This window comes from Mauremys mutica, chromosome 7, assembly GCF_020497125.1.
Source record: "Mauremys mutica isolate MM-2020 ecotype Southern chromosome 7, ASM2049712v1, whole genome shotgun sequence".
Taxonomy (NCBI): Eukaryota; Metazoa; Chordata; order Testudines; family Geoemydidae; genus Mauremys; species Mauremys mutica.
In genome coordinates, this window is record NC_059078.1 from 71,985,974 (window position 1) to 72,007,088 (window position 21,115).

The following is a 21,115-nucleotide window of genomic DNA, read 5'->3' on the forward strand; positions in this document are numbered from 1 at the left end:
CTCCTCCCGGCCGCCAGGGTGCGCTGCGCTGTGCTGCGAGAGCCATGTGAGCTGCCTCCTGGCCCTGTTGCTGCTCCTGCTCTTTGGACCTCTGGCCCTGGGGCTCCTGCTGCTGCTGCTGCCTGGTGAGTCCCCGGCTGCGTCCTGCTGCTCCCAGCCCCCCCCCCGTGTGAGTATCTGCGCCCCTCCCCCGCCTTCCCTGCCCCCAGCCAGCTCCCTGCCCCCAGCGACCCCCAGCGACCCACAGCCAGCCCCTGCCCACAGCCAGCCCCAGCCAGCCCCTGCCCCCCACAGCCAGCCCCTGCCCCCAGCCGCCCCCCTGCCCCCAGCCAGCCCCTGCCCACAGCCAGCCCCAGCCAGCCCCTGCCCCCCACAGCCAGCCCCTGCCCCCAGCCGCCCCCCTGCCCCCAGCCAGCCCCTGCCCCCCACAGCCAGCCCCTGCCCCCAGCCGCCCCCCTGCCCCCAGCCAGCCCCTGCCCACAGCCAGCCCCAGCCAGCCCCTGCCCCCAGCGACCCCCAGCCAGCCCCTGCCCCCCACAGCCAGCCCCTGCCCCCAGCGACCCCCAGCCAGCCCCTGCCCCCCACCGCCAGCCCCTGCCCACAGCCAGCCCCAGCCAGCCCCTGCCCCCAGCCGCCCCCCTGCCCCCAGCCAGCCCCTGCCCCCCACAGCCAGCCCCCTGCCCCCAGCCGCCCCCCTGCCCCCAGCCAGCCCCTGCCCTACCCCCTGCCCCCAGCCAGCCCTTGCCACAGCCACCCTCTGCCCGCAGCCAGCCTCTGCCTGCAGCCCCTGCCACAGCCACCCCCTGCCTGCAGCCACCCCCTGCCCACAGCCACCCGCAGCCACCCCCTGCCCACAGCCACCCGCAGCCCGCCCGTCTTCATCACCTGCCCACAGCCAGCCCGTGTCACTCCCTGCCTCCAGCTAGCCCTGCCCCACGCCCCTATCTGCAGCCAGCCCCACATCCACTGGTGCCCTGCAGTTCCCAGGGCAGTAACCCTGCACACCTGCTTTAATGAGGGGGGGGCAGGGAGCAGCTGGGACCCATACATGTGCACACCCTAGAGTGACCAGACAGCAAGTGTGAAAAATCGGGAAGGGGGTGAGGGGTAATAGGAGCCTATATAAGAAAAAGACCCAAAAATTGAGACTGTCCCTGATCACCAACCACACATGTGAAACGGAGCTCATTTCTAGTTCAGCCCCATCTTTTTAAAAAAGAACTTTAGGTAGGGTTAAAATACATCTGTATTTTCCTGGACATGTCAGGCTTTTCGGTTCTTAATCACCTCCTGGGAAAATATGGACGTATGGTAACCCTATTGGTACAAAAAATACATGCTGTCGCACATCCCTTAAATCAGAACTTTTTATAGGGAACCCGTTGTTAAATCAGAACTTTTTATAGGGAACCCGTTGTTAAGATTTTGGCAGCTCATCACTGGTTTACTCAGGAAATCAGTGGTGTCACGGAGATAGCTGGGAGTGCTGGTGGCATAGGGTCTGAGTTGAGAGTCCACATATCCAGATAGTCCTTCAGTGAGAGTGCCAATGCCTGAGATGATGGGGTGTCCAAGGTTTCCAGGTTTGAGGATTTTGGGTAGTAGATAGAATAACCCTGGTCGGGGCTCTAAGGATATGTTGATTTGTTCCGGTGCTAGTGTAGGGAGTGTCCTGAGTAGATGGTTTCTCAGTGTATTCCTCTTTTTAGTTTCCCCTCCACTTGCTTTTCACCTTCCTCCTCATGGATATAAGGGGAAACTTTCAAAGGCACAAAGGGCGGTTTAGGCACCCAGTTCCCACTGAAAGTTTGGAACCAAACTCTTATTTGTGCCTTGTGACTTTGAAAATTTTACCCTTGATCCTTTTCTACTGTCCAGATTCACAGATGAGAATTTAAACTCTATTTACCACCTGAAAAGTATATCATGATAATTTGATGATAAATTTGCTGACATCACTTACAATGTGCACTTTCTTTTTCTCGCAGCTAACACTTCTGAATGGTAAAAAGCTGAATATGATCCCGACATAACATCAGGACTGTTTACAAATCCAAATGAAATGTTTCTTATGCTTTCCTGGTCTACTGGCATGTTATTCTCTGAGTCATTTTGTACTCAGCAAAATAACTTCCTATCAAAAATAGGGAACATTCTAGAAAATAAGCCAGGACTTTGTTCTCTGTAGTTCCTGTGGATATTTCCTTCTGAAAGAAAGAAAAAAAAAAGGAAGTGGATGATAAAAAATAGTTGCTACAGCAAGTACCATGTGAAATGCAGTGGTTTGAGAGGCATGAAAAGAAACGCTTCAATTCTATAGTGGCAAAATTGCAGCTCCACGTAATGCGCCTAAATATATGGTTATTAGACACTAATTTTCCCGACTCTGGGATTCTGATTCTCAATTAGCATATTTTATTATCTGGATGGAAGACCTTGCAATAACAATTAGCAAAATGATGAAGTAATGTTGAGTGAGGGGCTAAGGAGACCTGATACAATAAGCATTGCAAACAAATCCACTTCTATTTAGGATGGGCCATATTTCTTTTGAAAGGATTCCCTTAATTAATTTTAACCTATTAATATACTCCCTTTCCAACTGTGAAATGAAGCTAGCTTTATTTTTGTTGTAACTGCCCCTTGTATATTGTCTCAATTAGGAGATCACTATCTTAGACTAAAACACTCAATCAACCATCAATGGAAATACAAGTAGTTTTGCATCTGGTGGGAATTTGCATGCACACCTCTGCATGGTAATCCTTTCAAAGGGTATAGCAGGTGGAGCAGCTGGAGGCAAGGCAATTAAGTGATAAAATGATATGGTCCATTTTTTCAGAAGCCACTGAAAAGTCAATATTTCACAGTTGGCTGACTGTGCAAAACCTAGAAAATCATTTACTTTGGCAACATTCATATGTTGCACTTGTTTGCGTGTTGTCAGGATTCTCAGCTCTGGCCAGCAAGTGCTCAGTGAAACCCATGTGAAGGATGTGTGTGCATGTGTAAAAAATGCTGGCTTTTGCACTCCCCCAATCCCCTGGGCTGGCTGCATGACAGGTCACTCCTGAGTAACAGCATAGAGGAACCTTGTAAGTTACTCCAGCTGCCCATAGCCCCCAAGGGCCAGTACAGCAGCTGGGGATCAGTAAGAGATGGAAACCCTGGCCACAACCCTTATGCCAGCTCTATGCTGTTGCTAGAGCTCTGCTGTAACAGGGCGGCCTGCCACTCTAAGATCTGGCAGGCCTTGGACCAGTCAGCCCCTGTTCATTTAGCCCTGCCCTGCTACATCTTTGCAGGGTGTGAGACTTAAAAAGAGGTTGGGTTCTGACTGGGGAAAAGAGTAGACAGGCTACCCAGTGTGTGATAAGAAGCTGGGTTTGTGCTAGCCTGAGGAACAGGGAAATCTGTGGGCACATCTACACTCAACAGTACATCTGGGCTCTGACTTAGGTGTAAGCCCAAAGCCCCTCTTCTGTTAACACACAAATCAGTCTGACTTGGGTCCTAGGACTCTGCTAGAGGGGTGCAGCAGAGACTGAGTCCTGCTGTGACTCAGGTCCAAGCCCTGTCATTTTGCGGTGTGTCTGCAGCTCAAGCCACAGACCCAAGTCAGAAGGTCTGCCTAGTACAGTACAGATGTGTTAGCACAGCTGTAAGACCCAGCTCCAGCAATTGTAAACCCAACACCACCCATCAGACCACAGCAGAGCTGACCCTAGACCACTGTGTTCGTGAGTCCCAGTCCGGTGCATTACCCACTAAGCCACACACTGCCTCCCTTAGCTACCTGCCCATCCCTCCTTGTAATCTTTTGAACAATAACAATGATTTATTTTAGAAATTAGATGAACGTTCCATCAAAACTTTGCATTCTTTCAATTAACTCCAAAAAAAATCTTTTGAGACTATCTGTTCTGTTTGAGAGTTTTTCTCCATTAAAACATAATTTATTACTATAATCAGGGGTGGCTCTAGGTATTTTGCCGCCCCAAGCACGGCAGGCGGGCTGCCTTCGGCGGCTTTCCTGCAGGAGGTCCCCGGTCCCACAGATTTGGCGGCTTTCCTGCGGGAGGTCCCCAGTCCCGCAGATTCAGCGGTGCGCCTGCGGGAGGTCTGCCGAAGCCGCGGGACCAGCGGACCCTCTGCAGGCATACCGCCGAAGGCAACCTGCCTGCCGCCCTCGCGGCAACCAGCAGAGTGCCCCCCCGTGGCTTGCCGCCCCAGGCACGCTCTTGGCATGCTGGTGCCCGGAGCCGCCCCTGACTATAATCAAGAAAATCAGCGTCACAAATTAACAAATTAAGTGTGTGAACAAAACAAAAAAGAATCATGCAAATTATAGTTATCAAGCCTCCGCTTTGGTATTCAGGTGTGTTATCAAATAACATACTATATAAATGAGACTTTTGAGGACTTTTTTTCATTCTACTTCAGAGCAGAAGGGTGAATGAACTCTTTATAAAACTACAAAGAACTTCACTTAGGCCATGCTGCAAACATCTCCCTTTACATTTCCTATTATATTTTCTACTTGGAGCAAGTAATGACTGATGCCGTAGCAGATCACATATGCACAGTCAGCATTGGGGGGGTGAACAATCTCAAATCTTCGGTTCACTGATGGCATTGATGGCCTGGCAGGCAGCAAAGATGAACTTGCCAACCTTGTGAAATTATTGGATGAAACCTTCACAAAATGTGGCATGGAAATCAGTGAGAGAAAACCAAGCTGATGATAAGATACCTGATGGGATCAGTTCACATATCACTGTCAGTGGACAAGAGCTGGAGACAGTGAAACAGTTTAAGTATTTGGGGGCAATCATCACTGATGAAGGATCCAAGGCAGAAATTCAGGCAAGAACTGCACAAACAGCACCAGTAGCAAAGCTAAAGCCAATCTGGAGTAATAAGAACATCTCCCTAGAATCCAAACTGAAACTGCTGCACTCATTGGTCATCTCCATTTTTCTATGTGCATGCAAGACATGGACCCTTCTGGCAGAACTTGAATGGAAAATACAGGTAGTAGAGATGAGATACTTCCGTAAAATCCTGGGCATCACCTACTTCGATCACGTCACTAATGAAGAGGTCCACAACATCATCGTCCAATGTGCTGGGTCATATAAAGACCTCCTGACAACCATGAAGAAGCACAAGCTGAAGTGGTACGGCCATGTATCGAGATCATCTGGCCCAGGGGTCTCAAACACGCAGCCCGCGGGCCAGGGTTATTTTCTGCAGCCTGTGAGGTCCTCACGCCCCCACCCCCTACCCCCTAGCATTTACCTAGGGCGGCTCCGGCCCCACGTACTTGCACTGCTCCAGGAAGCAGCCAGAACATGGGGAAGGAGGGGCGCGGGTGTCTGTGTGTGACTCTTACTTCAGGCAGCGCCCCCAGCAGCTCCCATTGGCCATGGTTCCCCATTCCCAGAGCAGCGCGGGGCCAGGGCAGGGCAGGCTCAGACCAGAGCCTGCCCCTTGAACTCCTCCTGCAGCCGAACCCCCTGCCACACCCCGACCCCCTGCCCTGAACCCCCTGCCACCCCCCGCACCCTTCCTGCACCCCAACCCCCTGCCCTGAACCCCCTGCCGCACCCCTCCTGCACCCGAACACCCTGCCCTGAGCCCCCTCCTGCACCCTGCACCCTGGTCCCCTGCCACACCCCTTACCCCTCCTGCATGCCACACCCCAACTCCCTGCCCTGAGCCCCTGCCACACCCCACACCCCTTCTGCACCCCCTGGGGGCAGGGAGAGGGCGGAGTTGGGGTGGGGATTTTGGAGAAGGGGTTGGAATGGGGGCGGGAAAGGAGTGGGAAGAGGTGGGGCCTCATGGAAGGGGTGGAGTTGGGCCGGGACCTAAGATGGAGGTGGGGAGGTGTCAGTAATGCGGCCCTCGAGCCAATGTACTAGTCCTCTAACAATGACCACTTCTTCATTATTTCCAAGGGACAGTACAGAGGAAGAGAAGAAGAGGTAGACAGAAGAAGAGATGGATTGACAACATGAAAGAGTGGACAGGAATGGACTCTGCAGAGACTCAAGCACTGACACACAATCGTCAGGGGTGGAGACAATTGGTTGATTGCTCATCAATGATGGTGCCCCAATGACCAATGTGATGATGGTGGTGATGATGATTATATTTTCAAATGCTTTGCTGTATTTACCTTTATTGTTACTATTCCAGTCTACTCATATTAGTGATTTCATCAGATGTGGAGTTGCTTGAAAAATGCTGGGGTTTTATGAATGAGGAGAGAGAGGAAGAGCAAGAATTAGGGTATCTCTATACTGCAATTGGGACACAACATGTAGGCATATCAGAGCTAGCTTTGAGTCTGCCAGCTCACTAAAAACAGCACTGTAACCACAGGGTCATGTGCAGCGGCATGGACTGGCCACCTGAGGGTCCAGGTGGGATTGCACCTGGGTGGGTATCCTGTGCCATTGCAGCTGCACAGCTGTCTTTAGCAAACTAGCTGGATGGAAGCTAGGTCAGGTCTGCCTTCACATGCTGCAATCGTGCCTCAAAATTGCTGTGTAAACATCCCCTTAGAGTTGAATAGTAGCTTTTCCATCTTAACATCCAAAGGATCAGGAACCTGGCACTGCATTAAGATCCACTAGTTTGGAGTCAGTAGGACTCCACCCATCTTCACCACTCTCACTATTTTAGCTGAATTATGCTAATAACTGAAGGAGAATTCATTCTCTAGTACTGTACATTACATCCATTTCGGTTTTAATAATTTCTGACTAGATTGTAATGAGAGCAGGTTAGAAAACATTTTGATTTTTTTTCAAAATTGTTCACATTTTTGAAATTTGAAAAATTGTAACTAGCTTTATAGTTGGTCAAAAATTGAGAAGAAAGTGTTATAAAAAATGTCCTGTTTAGTTCTTCAGTGTTTTCACCACTCTGAGTCATTTAGACTTGGTGTGGAATATAAAGTTATTTTACAGATGGCAGCCAGTCTATGATCTGCCATACATAGGGCCCTTCGTTTTCAGTTATTTTATTTTATTTAATTTTTCCAAGGAATTTATTAGTCTTTATTACCAAAACAACAAAAACAGGTGAAAATCAGTGCAAAAAACTATTGATAATTTTCTGAGTAAATATTGCGGTTTATTTTGGTGGAAAGAAAGATGGGGGGGAAGTATTCAGTAGATTAATGCTTTGAATTCCATTCCTAAATGTGGTTTGCTGCAGAACTAAAACGGAACTCAAAACACGTCACCTCTGAGTTTAAGAAAACAATGTATTTCTAATCCCCAAATAAAAGTTTTCATATGAATAAGCAGTTTACTGTTGTAGACTTAGAACTATTGGCCTATAAATATTTACTTTTAATAATTGGGCCATGGCATTTGTAAGCCATACACTCAACTTCATCCTTTTCTCCTGTTTTTGTTTTTTTTAAACTTTTGAATACTTCTGAAATGTATTTGATACAGATTTTCATTTTCTTCCCATTTTAGTGTGTCAAATCTTGAAAGCATTAACTGCTAACAGCTTGAAGTGTGTACGTGGTGGGTTTGAGATTCATCAGGATGCTCAGATGCACACGCACTTCAGAGCTTGCGTGCATGTCTGCTTGTTTATCGAGTGTATCTTCTAGACTAATACATAGCCTTACTTCAACAGGCAGGTTTGCATATACACACCGACTAATGCATTATCATAATACATGTATCTCATGCTATGTATTGTATTCTCCTAATAAAACATGTTATTGTTATATATTTGAATGACACAAAAGTAGGGTGAAAAATCAGAAAAAAATGAATCATACTTTTTGTGAAACCTGGGAATTTTTTGTAAAAATCAGTTTAAACTAAAAACAAAGGGACTTAGCCATACATATCATGAGAATCAATCCTGCTTGCAAGCTAATGTTTGGAATTATGCATTTTTCAAAACTGCCATGTAATATATTACATTTGATGTACACACATTAAATAAAAAAAGAACATGATTTATGACCATTGCCACCAAACGAATAATACCAATAAGTTTTTTTATATATATTATTTTATTTTAATATTATCTCTCAGACTTGGGTCATTTTAGGGATACTTCTATAACCTCAGTATAAATGGGTGGGGGGAACACCAAAACTTGAAAGATTTCATCCCAAATTGAAGACTTCATTCAAGGCCAAATTTGAATCTAACAATGACCACTTCTTCATTATTTCCAGTTAGCATAAATCAGCTCCTATTTTTCTCAGTGCAGAATTGCATGGTAAATACAACTTGCTTTTGTAGCTGGCCTGAACAATGGTCACTTCACATACTTGCAGCAGCAGTTTTTTTTCTGGTGATGTGTCATGCTGAGGAGAAGTGTGCAGGAACTCCTGGAATCCCTGGCACCCCAGGAGCCAGTGGATTGCCTGGAAGAGTGGCATGAAAGGAGACCCAGGACCACCAGGTATGGTCAGTGGTTATCTCCCCTTTTAAATAGATGTATTGCTGTGTTGACTATTATGCTTAGTAAAGTAGATGGTTTATCATCTGTTTCCTTGAGTCAGATGAAATAAAAAATGGTGAATTCTATTTAATGCACAGTGGAACCCTCTTATGGTGAAGTCAGTAAATACAGTCAATTTCTGTTTAATTTCTAGAGTGAAATTGCCCTGTAGTTCCAACTTATAGTATACTTCTGCTGGTGCAACAACTCCCAGTGGTGTAGAGTAGGAGGAACATTAATGTTGTGGAAATGAGAGGGAAACAAAAGCAGTTCTTTGGCAGAAGAGTGAGAAGCCGAAGGAGAAAAAGTGGCAATTTTAATACAGCTTGTTAGGAATTTTCTGACAATTTTTTTTTTGGTCATAAAATGTCAATCTGTCAAAACCAAGGTTCAAGTAGTTGGGCTCCTAACATGAATTTGGTTGCTCATTCCAGGGAGCCAGTGTTTTGCCTCTGTTATGAAGCCAACAGTCACCTGAGGCTTGTGCATTAATGAAGTTATTCAGAAGCACAATGCAGTGTGTTGCTTTGCTGGCCAGCATCTGTTAAACCCATGTTTGTTCTGAATTTCCCATAAAATGCATCAGTTGAAAATAAATGTTGTATGTTTTTCATTTGTGTGCTGCTCTTCTCCAGGGCCCCAGGGCAAGCCAGGTCTTCCTGGAAGAGATGGGCTTCCTGGGATGAAAGGACCCCAGGGTGAAAAAGGCAACAAGGGGGAGAGAGGGGAGCCTGGACCACAAGGTGAATAAGACTAATCTTTGTTTAGTCCAAAATACTGGATACTTGTGCTGTGTATAAAGCAGTCCAGGGAAAAGTAATTGAGTCTATTAAAGTGCAGTTCTGCTATTAGAAGTGATTATGTAAAAATGGTACCTTTATTATTCAACTGATCTGCTTCCTGTATCTATCAGATCTGCTGACTGTATTGACCAAAATACGTTTTACTACCTTTTACTCATCTTACAAAAGCAGAGGCAGCACAGCTCCGATACACTGAGAAGGAATCTATTCCTCCTTGTGCAGCAGCAACAGAATTCTGAGTTCCAATCAGTTACAGTTATACTACCCCACTAATGGCAATGGGACTTTACAGGTGTCACTGATGGCATAACTTCACCTGCAGAAGTTTTATTACTGGTGATGATTTTGTATGACAAAAAACAGCCAGCTTGATTCTCAGATCCTATGAAAAACTTGCATGCTGGGAGTTTTTGTTTTTAAAATCTCTGTATCTATAAACATACTTATACTTCATATGTCATCTTGGAGAGAACCTACATGGAACCGTACAATGACATTTTTGCAGTCACTATTCAGACAGAAGCATACTGAAAAACTATAAGAGTTTAACTGACCATAAAGGAAGCAGAGGAGAGAATTCCAGTTCTGTTCAATATCACAAGAACTCCAAACCCACTAAAGTTTTCCATTGTGGCTGTAAAGTTGCAAATTTAAATCACAGCAAGTTGTAATTGGCTCAGCCTACACAGGATACAGTTTCTAAAATATTAACCCTTTCATGGATTTCACATACACAAAAGACTTCAGATTAGAAAAATTGATCTTATTTCACATTTAATGTACTTTAAATAACTACTCTCCAGTAGTTGAAACTCTCTGGAGTTTCAACAGGCATATACTTTATATATTATGTATAAGAACAATCAATATGTGATAAGGTTTCTTTGAAAATATATACATACAGGGAAATAGAATTTTCCACCACAGAAAATGAAACTTACATACATCAAGTACAAGACAATTTTGGAAAATTTGTATTAATTGTATATGATGCATTTTTCATATCAGTGAAGCCGCATTTAAATTAATTGTATAATTATTATTATTATCTTTAGGCCTGTCTGCTTCTGTCGATCTTGAATTGCAAGAAAGCCTTCAGGTTTTAAAACATCGAATTACCAAACTGGAAGGAGGTAATCTTTCTGCTTTTCCTCACAACTTGTGTAAAATTCAATGTACAAAATGAACCATGAGAGCCCAACTTAAAGTAAGTTACGTTTCAAAAACTTTATTCAATTTTAAAACTTTCCTCACCAAAACTTACTTCCAAACACCAATTAAGTATTATTATTATTATTATTATTATGCTGAGGTGTTTGTTGCACATTGGAAGAAGAGGAAAGATGATCCAGCAGCCCAGCCCCAGATGTGGAAGACCAGGGTTCAATTCTTGCTCTGCCACAAACATCTTGTGTGACCCTAGGCAACTCATTCAGTCTTTCCGTACCATAACATGGGGATAATAGCACTGCCCTACCTCACAAAGGTGTTGTAAAGATAATTTGTGAGGCGCTCAGATACTGCAGTAATGGAGGCCACATAAGTACCCAAGAAAGATTGGTCAGTGTGTGTCTATGCAGTATATGGGGCAATGCAAAAGGCTGTCCATAAGATGGGACATAGATGGATGCTTATACAACATACTGAGCATTCTGCATACTATATGTATGAACGGAGTATCAGAACTTACATAGACTAGAATCAGAAGGGACTAGCCACAGCATAGTGCAAAGGACTGTGCTGTACATGTCCAGCATGTTGGGCAGCACGTGAAGATAAACATCAAACAGGCTGTGGCAGTTTCTCATAGATTCATAGACTTTAAGGTCAGAAGGGACCATTATGATTGTCTAGTCTGACCTCCTGCACAACACAGGCCACAGAATCTCACCCATCCACTCCTGTAATAAACCCCTACCCTATGTCTGAGCTATTGAAGTCCTCAAATCATGGTTTAAAGACTTCAAGGTGCAGAGAATCTTCCAGTAAGTGACTCGTGCCCCACACTGCAGAGGAAGGTGAAAAATCCCCAGGGCCACTGCCAATCTGCCCTGGAGGAAAATTCCTTCCTGACCCCAAATATGGCTATCAGCTAAACCCTTAGCATGTGGGCAAGACTCACCAGCCAGACACCCAGGAAAGAATTCTCTGTAGTAACTCAGATCCCACCCAATGTAACATCCCATCACAGGCCATTGGGCATATTTACCGCTAATATTCAAAGATCAATTAATTGCCAAAATTAGGCTATCCCATCATACCATCCCCTCCATAAACTTATCAAGCTTGAAGCCAGTAGTATAGTAGCAACATGGACAGTATAAATATAGTATAAAATAAGACAAAAAAATCAACCATATCTTTTCTCTTTCCTTTGCAGTCCTTACTTTGGAAGGAAAAATAACAGAAGTGGGGGGAAAAATTCTCGCAACCAATGGGAAAGAAGTCAATTTTGAAACCACATTAAAAGCATGTGAACATGCTGGTGGCTCCATCGCCACCCCCAAGAACCAGGAGGAAAACAATGCTATTTTGGATATTGTGAAACAGTTTAACAGATATGCTTATCTGGGTATAAGGGAGAGTGATGTTCCAGGTGAATTCCAGTATCTGGATGGGAAACCTCTGACTTATATCAACTGGTACGCTTCTGAGCCAAATGGCAAAGGAGGGGAAAACTGTGTGGAGATGTACACTGATGGAGGCTGGAATGACAGAAAATGCGACCAGAACCGCCTCACTATCTGTGAATTTTAAAGCATTTCCTTTCAGTTATTTCATAGTGCAGAGTCCAATATTCTGTGTCTCAGACATAAACAGCAGCCTTTTCTCTCAGCAATATAGCTAATGTCTTCTGTGATTATTTTATCTGAGAGAAACAAAATCATGATGTAATATTTTCCTTCCTCATGCTTACTAAGGAAATAGTAACTACCGAAGGTGATTGATTTGTAACTAGAACTATGCCTAATTTGAGAGGGGGTTAATTATAGTAACCAAACTCTGCCTTGTCTCACTGTGGCTGATTAAGCTCCAGGAAAGGATTTCAGGGTTTGGCTTAGTGTGTTTGAGGAGTCCCATGCTAAGTTAACTTTGTACATTCCATTGTAGTTACATGCCTGGATAATGCAGCATATACTATGCAACAACATAGAGGAACAGGTCTCTATCCTGGAAGGAAATGCACACAGATATACTTCAGTGAAGAAATACATGGTGGATCCACTTATATGTAGGGCTTTGGAGCTGTGCTCCGGCTCTGCTCCAGCTCCAGGCAAAAACCTGCAGCTCCACTGCTCCGGAACTACTCCATGTTCCATCTCCAGGCTCCATTCCAAAACCCTGCTTATATGCATCTCTTTGCAGAACTGAGGCCATACTGTGTACTATGAAACCCTGCAATAAAATTCAACTCAGTTATTATAAAGGGAGACCACAACCAAAACCCTGGAAATCATAGATCATTTAGCTATACTGCAAGGTGCTTATTTTGTTTTTGTGTGTCAAATACCATGTTCCCCATAGCACTATAGAAATAGTCATTTACAGTATTTTACAGTTCTATCAAGACTCTTCTACATCATACTAACCATTAGACAAACAATATCGTACTGATGTGTAAACTGAATAGATTTTACACACCCACACAAGCCACATGCACATCTGACCACCATCATCAGACCAGCAAAGGCAAGGTTTGAGAAGAGGGCTGCCAGCACTGACATAGGGCCTGATCCAAAGCCCACTGAAGTCAATGAGAGGCTAGCCATTGATTTCCAAGAGCGTTGGCTCACACCCCCACCACCACTACTATTACTTGGCATTCAGCTTGCGTAATTAGGCTGGGCATATGGAATCCTCACAAGCAGAAGGGAGTAAGAAATTTCTCACACACTTCCCCAACCTGTGGAGCAGCTTCCCAGGAGTGTCCTCAAACCATTCTCTCACCAATGCAAGGAGAGGAGGTACCATGGGGTATACAGAGCAGTAGACATTCTGGTCCTATCTTCTCCTGTTCCCAAGATCTCCCTGGATGTTGCTATACAGGGAGCTTGCATAATGTTGGACTCTACACCATGCTGGGGAGTGACACTGTAGGGACACTATCCTACACTGTGGGGACTCCTCTGTATGGCTAATTCATACACTGTGCTTCCGCAAAACTTTGAGTTCCAATATTAGGGAATAGAGTCTTTTTTTGGCAGGAAAGGAGGGGTCGCTTGCATAGGCCAATACACAGCAAAGGTCTCCAGCCAGTTTAAGAATGTGCAACATGACTGCTACTTCAAAATTGGCATGGAATAGCAACTCTTGATATAATGTCCATTATGTGAACTTCAAAATGTTGAATCTTCACTTGCAAAATAACCTCTTTAAAGTCCTGTTGTTGGAAAGTTGTCTTGGCCAAAAATATGCCAACTAGAATGGCATAGATTCTATGAAGAAGGAAGATTTACTATTCTACAAACAAAACTCTCTTGGCTTTATCTATCTTTGATTATCACAGTGAAGCCACTTCGTTCATTTTATCTTTTCATTACACAGCTGGAAGGACTTTCCTTTCTTATATGAAGATTGCTGGATAACACCCGTCCTTCTGATAAATAGGTCTAAGAGGGGTTATACTTCCAAAATCAAACACAGGCCTGGAAACAGCAGGAAATCTGCCCCTTTTGCAGGACTTCAACATTGTACCAAAACCAAAGTCTGATGCTGAGGCTGCTGTGGGTGACTTAACATAGGGTTCAGCCTGAGTACCTGCATCTCCCCAGTGACCTCTTTTCTTTGATGTGGATGCATGGGATACCAGGCATCAGGACCTGTCTGCTGTCTAGAGTTTCTCTTATTTTCTCCTGTTGTTTTACAGAATCTGGATGAGTGGGTTCTCTTCTCTTAGAGGCCATGAAAGGAGTGATGTTTTGTGGTGCTTTTTAATGATGCAGCTACTGGTGTGCAAAGTAACCTGCTCATTCAGGTGCTGAAAAACACCTAGGGAGATAGTGTGGTTCACTAGATTGGACTGGGACTTGAGAGCTTGGGTGAAATCTTGGTGCCACTGAAGTCAATACCAAAACCCTGGTTCTGTTTCTTGTTCTGCTGCTGACAAGCTGTGTGACCTTGGGTGAGTAGTTTCCCTTCTCTGGGTCTGTTTCCCCTCCCATTCTTTGCCTTTCCTGTCTGTTTGGAATGAAAGCTATTGGGCACAAGGGTTGTCTCTTAATATGTGTATGCGCCGTGCGTCTCGGTACTACTGTAATGCAAAAATAGTAATAATTAAAAATGAAGGACACTCTAGATTTCAGAGGACCAACTGTCTATATCTGAGCTGGACAAGGTTTCTTGTACTGTTCCTTTTTGAACCTCCCCAAATGTGCAGTTTCTTGATTCCTAGAGTGCATCGAAACCAATTTGGATAAACACCTGAAGTTCAGAGGCCTTTTCTAAACCTTTTTTAGGTTCAACTATCATTAATAAGATTATTACATTCTCCTGATCCCTGCAGGAGTGGCTGTTACATGAACTGATGTATTAAAGATTATGAAAACTGACATTTGCCCTATAATTTTTGAGACAAAAGCACATAAAGCTTGGTATCTGTACTCAGCTGTGTAAAGTTAATTAAATGTTCCAAGAAGAATCAGCAAGCAGTAATTAAGTATGTATTCAGAAAAAGATTTTTTCAGAGAAACATTTGAGAATCAGGAAGTTAAGTGTATTTGACTTCTAGTTGGGAACCGGTCTAGCTCTTGTTACCTTTAATGACAGACCTCTATTATGAAGACTTAATTCCAGAGTGATCTTTGAATTTCAGTTGATGCCTATTTATAGCAAGCTCAGTTTCTGAAGCTTTCATACACTATGATAAATAGTAACCAAATAGGTAACTAGTCTGTTATTTAGGGTATAGGACAGAGTTATCCCCTATAGTGTGTTCTCCACTGATCTCCAATCCAATTTGAAATATCTAAACCAATGGGGGCTCCACCACTTCCCTTGGGAGACCATACACATTCAAATAGATGTCATGATTAAGCAATGTTTCCTGCTATTTAGCCTAATTTTTCCCATGTTCTAGACTTCATCCAATTACTCCAAGTTGGACCAGTCTAAACAACTCCTTTTCCTCCTTGGTGTAAACAACCTATAATTGATGTGATGGGGTGACTCACACAGGCCACTCTGAGAATGCCACATTCAGGGCAGATGATCCCCCCCCCCCCCAAAATGGTGGTTTATTCTTTAATTAGATTCACCAAACAAGTAACAAAACAGCTTCTGCAGTACCACATTGTTTAACCAGAAACCAAACACAGTCCCCATAGACATTCCAGCCCTTGGCGCCCATCCAGGCATCCCAATCTAATATATTAAGAGGTTATTGAAAACCCATATGTGAGGTTCTTTCTAAGCCCAAAGGATCAGACCCATATCCCCAGGTCAATATATAGCACAGATCTTACCCAAATGCCATGCTGTCAGCCAATCCTTAGTAAACTAACTAAAGATTTAATAATAAAAGAAGAGAGTTATAAATGGTTAATAGATCATATACATACTAATGACTGCAAAGTCCTTATATCAGGTCTGTAACACATGTCATAGGCTGCTGGCTTGTAAAGTCTGTCTGATAACTTCCAAAAGATTGGAAGGTCCTCATGCCATAGTTCAAGATGCTTCTTTTAGTTGTAAGTCCACAGTCCAGAGCAGGACAGAGGCAACGTGGAGCTGTTTTAGGTGTCTTTTTATATCCCCTGCCATATGCATGGAAAATTACTGTCCCAAACAAAGCAGACAGCCCCTGTATGTGGAAAGTTACTGGCCCAAGATGGAGTCCAGATATGCATGTAAGGGCATACCACATGCCCTTACATGCTTTGCTGAATCATGGGGGTTGGCCATTGGCTTCTTGCTGTCTGTGGCATCCTCAGGAACAGCTATCTGGACAGGATGAGGGTTTGTCAATGGCCCACTGTGAGAGTGGAGTGTCCCTGATAGGCCATCAACACACAGCTGTCTGGTCCACATGTAACTCTATCTGGGGGGGTGTCACTCAGGAATACGTCACATGTTTAAGATACATATAGACAATATTCATAACTTCAGATACAAAGGTAATACATGCATATGAACAGGATAATCATACTTAGCAAATAGTAACTGTTCCATTGACGCCTTCTGTGATATACTTTGTTCAAGATATGCTGCAATTTTATAACAGTGGTGGCAACAATGATTCAAATGGTTATTTTTCTTATACACAGCATCACAGATGATGTAATTTCATGTGTGTGTGTGTGTGTGTGTGTATTACTGCTGGTGCAGGTAGCGATACCTGTAGGTAAGGTTACCCAACACTTCCCATTACAACCTAGGAACCAGTTTTCAGTTGCTTATAGCTTTGTCAAACTTTAACTATTCAGGTTTGTCTGCCTCAGTCAGACAATTTTTTTAAAAGTCTCACTAAAAACGGTTCAGCCATTTCTGAGAGTGAGGTTAGGTGAGGAGAACATGCATTGTTTTACCCATTTTAACAAATTATTTTTAAGAAATGTTTTAGACATTCTCACACTTCTGTGCTGTGGAATAGGAACTTCAAATTTGGTAGGAGTATTGCCCTGGTGTCAGGGAAGTGCCATTTGCTGTTCCCATGATAAGACTCCCAAATTTGGCTGAGTTTTGAGCCTTTGAAATCTCCACTGTTTGCACATGCTCAGTAGAGCAACTGATTAGTGTTTGCCTGCTTAATTCTTTGATGGTTATGTCAGTACTGGGCATGTGTCATCTGTTCAGAGTTCCTACATGTAACCAGAGTGCACATGCCCCATCCCCTGAGAGCAATTGAGCATACCCCATCCTGGGCTTCAGGATCTGAGCAGGACTTTCCCTGAAGTTGCTGCTCTGAGATGTTGTGGCACTGGGCACCTGAACTGAAAGCCTGTAGACTCTTGTGCTCTCACTGCCTACCCCCACCATAGAATCATAGAATATTAGGGTTGGAAGAGACCTCAGAAGGTCATCTAGTCCAATCCCCTGCTCAAAGCAGGACCAACACCAACTAAATCATCCCAGCCAAGGATCTGTCAAGCCAGGCCTTAAAAACCTCTAAGGATGGAGATTCCACCATCTCCCTAGGTAACCCATCCCAGTGCTTCACCACCCTCTTAGTGAAATAGTGTTTCCTAATAGCCAACCTAGACCTCCCCCACTGCAACTTGAAACCATTGCTTCTTGTTCTGTCTTCTGCCACTGAGAACAGCCAAGATCCATCCTCTTTGGAACCCCGTTTCAGGTAGTTGAAGGCTGCTATCAAATCCCCCCTCACTCTTCTCTTCTGCAGACTAAATAACCCCAGTTCCCTCAGCCTCTCCTTGTAAGTCATGTGCCCTAGCCCCCTAATCATTTTCATTGTCCTCCGCCGGACTCTCTCCAATTTGTCCACATCCCTTCTGTGGTCGGGGGACCAAAACAGGATGCAATACTCCAAGTGTGGCCTCACCAGTCAAATAGAGGGGAATAATCATTTCCTTCGATCTGCTGGCAATGCTCCTACTAATATAGCCCAATATGCCATTGGCCTTCTTGGCAATGAGGGCACACTACTGATTCAAAACCAGCTTCTTGTCCCAGGTCCTTTTCTGCAGAACTGCTGCTTAGCCAGTCAGTCCCCAGCCTGTAGTGGTGAATGGGATTCTTCTTTCCTAAGTGTAGGACACTGTACTTGTCCTTGTTGAACCTCATCAGATTTCTTTTGGCTCAATCCTCCAATTTGTCTAGGTCACTCTGGGCCCTAATCCTACCCTCCATCTTATCTACCTCTCCCCTCAACTTAGTGTCATCTGCGAACTTGCTGTGGGTGCAATTAATCCCATCATTCAGATCATTAACAAAGCCGGTTGAACAAAACTGGCCCCAGGGCCGACCCCTGTGGCACTCCACTTGACACTAGCTGCCAGCTAGACATCGAGCTGTTGATCAGTACCTGTTGAGCCCGACAATCTATCCAGCTTTCTATCCACCTTATAATCCATTCATCCAATCCATGCTTTTTTAACTTGCTGGCAAGAATACTGTTGGAAACCGTATCAAAAGCTTTGCTAAAGTCAAGATATATCACATTAACCACTTTCCCTATATACACAGAGCCAGTTATCTCATCATAGAAGGCAACAGGTTGGTCAGGCATAACTTGCCCTTGGTGAATCCATGTTGACTGTTCCTGATCACCTTCCTCTCCTCCAAGTGCTTCAAAATGGATTCCTTGAGGACCTACTCCATGATTTTGTCGGGGACTGAAGTGAAACTGACTGGTCTGTAGTTTCCCGGGTTCTCTTTCTTCCCTTTTTCAAATCTGAGCACTATGTTTGCCTTTTTCCAATCATCCAGGACCTACCCCGATTGCCATGAATTTTCAAAGATAATGGCCAATGGCTCTGCACTCACATCAGCCAGCTCCCTCAGCACCCTCTGATGCATTAGATCTGGACCCATGGACTTGTGCACATCCAGCTTTTCTAAATAGTCCTTAACCTGTTCTTTCACCATGGAGGGCAGCTCACCTCCGCCCCATACTGTGTTGCCCAGTGCAGCAGTCTGGGAGTTGACTTTCTCTGTGAAGACCAAGGCAAAAAAGCATTGAGTACTTCAGCTTTTTCCACATCATCTGTCACTAGGTTGCCTCCCCCGTTCAGTAAGGGTTCCACACTTTCCTTGGCCTTCCTCTTGTTCCTAACATACCTATAGAAACCCTTCTTGTTACCCTTCACATCCCTTGCTAGCTGCAACTCCAGTTGTGCCTTGGCTTTCCTGATTACACCCCTGCATGCTTGAGCAATATTTTTATACTCTTCCCTAGGCATCTGTCCAAATTTCCACTTCTTGTAAGCTTCCTTTTTGAGTTTAAGCTCACCAAAGATTTCACTGTTAAGCCAAGCTGGTCGCCTGCCATATTTGCTATTCTTTCTGCACTTCGGGATGGTTTGTTCCTGCGCCCTCAATAAGACTTCTTTAAAATACAGCCAGCTCTCCTGGACTCCTTGCCCCCTCATATTAGCTTCCCAGGGGATCCTGCCCCTCAGTTCCCTAAGAGATTCTAAGTCTGCTTTTCTGAAGTCCAGGGTCCGTATTTTGCTACTCTCCTTTCTTCCTTTTGTCAGGATCCTGAACTCAACCATCTCATTGTCACTGCTGCCTAGGTTGCCATCAACTTCTACTTCCTCTACCAATTCTTCCCAGTTTGTAAGCAGCAGGTCAAGAAGAGCACGACTCCTAGTCGGTTCCTCCAGCACTTGTACCAGGAAGTTGCCCAGGGAGCAAGAAGGAGGGGGAAATCAGCCTGACTTAGATTTCAGAGTGTTGAGGAAGTGGAGGCAGGACATGGGGAAAAGGGGTTGCAGGAAGGGTGAAGGGTGGGAACAGGACAGTAGCCAGACATAGGGGTGGGAAGCAGTAGGAGACAGGATTCAAGGGAAGGAGCAGTGGCATAGGACCTTGAGAGAGGGGAAGGGAGGAGAAGGGTTAGAGAGAACTGTACAGATGCCTCTGTGCTCATCCTAAATGGGCCTGGATAGAAGCAGTGTAGGAATAAGGCAGGATTTGGGCAGTGGAGCACAGAGGAGGAGAGGGGGACAAACAGGTTTGTGGGAGGGATGGGGCAGATGATTCTATTACTAGTAGAAGGTTTTCCCATTCAGAACCTGGAATGAAACCCAGGAGACCTGACTCTCTACATTCCTTACAGCTGGTTACAAACCATATTTTCCATGCCACAGGAAATTCCAAAAGTTTGCTTGTTTTTTCATTCTGATTGGAACAAAAATTCCAAAATTTCATTTAGGAAAAAATCAAAGTGACATTTTGGTTTGACTTTATCAAAATGTCTAGACTTAAATTAATATTATACATTGTAATATAACAGAAAAGTCAAAATGATAAAGTTGAAATAAAACATTTCTACCTTATAAAAATCAGATTTTCAAAGAAGTTTTCATTGAAAATTGATGTTCCCAGGAAGGTTTCACTTTTGTTGAAGCAGCATTTCTGATGGAATTTTTTTCTCTCAGAAAAATTTCAACCAGCTCTAACTTTCCTTTTCTGCTAGCAAATAGGTATGAAACCCACTGGCACAGTATAGGTGTCTTCTCCCTCTACTGTCTGATCCACAAACTAAGCCTACTATCACTTTGTTACCTCAAGAGAAAGAGTTCTGTGCTGGGGATGTAAAGGTCCAAACCTTGCTGATGACCCAAGCTGGAGGTTCAATATAGTTCCAAATGATGGTATTTCTGACTTTTCAGTGTTTGTTTTTTTAATTAGGAAATTAATCCAAAAGGATTATTTCAAAGTATGTTAAGGTTCTAAACTCAAGCACTCAAAAGCAAGAACTTACCAAATTTCAGGTTTAATTAATTTCCCTCCCCCAACTTGCTGGGTGGGCTAGGGATAGGATGCATCTGATGAAGTGGGTATTCATCTCGGGCATTGGCACTCACTGTGAAGGACTTTCTGGATATGTGGACTCTCCACTCAGACCCTATGCCACCAGCACTCCCAGCTATCTCTGTGACACCACTGATTTCCTGAGAAAACTACAATGCATTGGTAACCTTCCAGAAAACACCATCCTAGCCACCATGGATGTAGAGGCTCTCTACACAAATATCCCACACACAGATGGAATACAAACTGTCAGGAACAGTATCCCTGATGATGCCATAGCACAACTGGTTGCTGAGCTCTGTGACTTTATCCTCACGCACAATTATTTCAAATTTGATGAAAATATATACCTCCAGACCAGTGGCACCGCTATGGGCACCCACAGG

At 44.4% G+C, this 21,115-nt stretch overlaps 1 protein-coding gene across 4 annotated transcripts in view; it reads left to right on the plus strand.

The window, feature by feature from the left end:
• The window catches only part of LOC123374186 (pulmonary surfactant-associated protein A-like), a 37,815-nt gene extending 24,881 nt beyond the window's left edge, over positions 1-12,934 (plus strand). For 3 of the 4 annotated variants that reach the window (XM_045023829.1, XM_045023827.1, XM_045023828.1), the window contains exons 4-6: positions 9,118-9,233; positions 10,349-10,426; positions 11,674-12,934. In XM_045023829.1, the coding sequence (XP_044879764.1) occupies positions 9,118-9,233; positions 10,349-10,426; positions 11,674-12,050 (571 nt within the window). In that variant the 3' untranslated portion in view covers positions 12,051-12,934. The remainder of the gene's footprint in view (positions 1-9,117; positions 9,234-10,348; positions 10,427-11,673) is intronic. The other variant, XM_045023830.1, reaches the window with a different exon arrangement.
• The last annotated feature ends 8,181 nt before the right edge of the window (positions 12,935-21,115 follow it).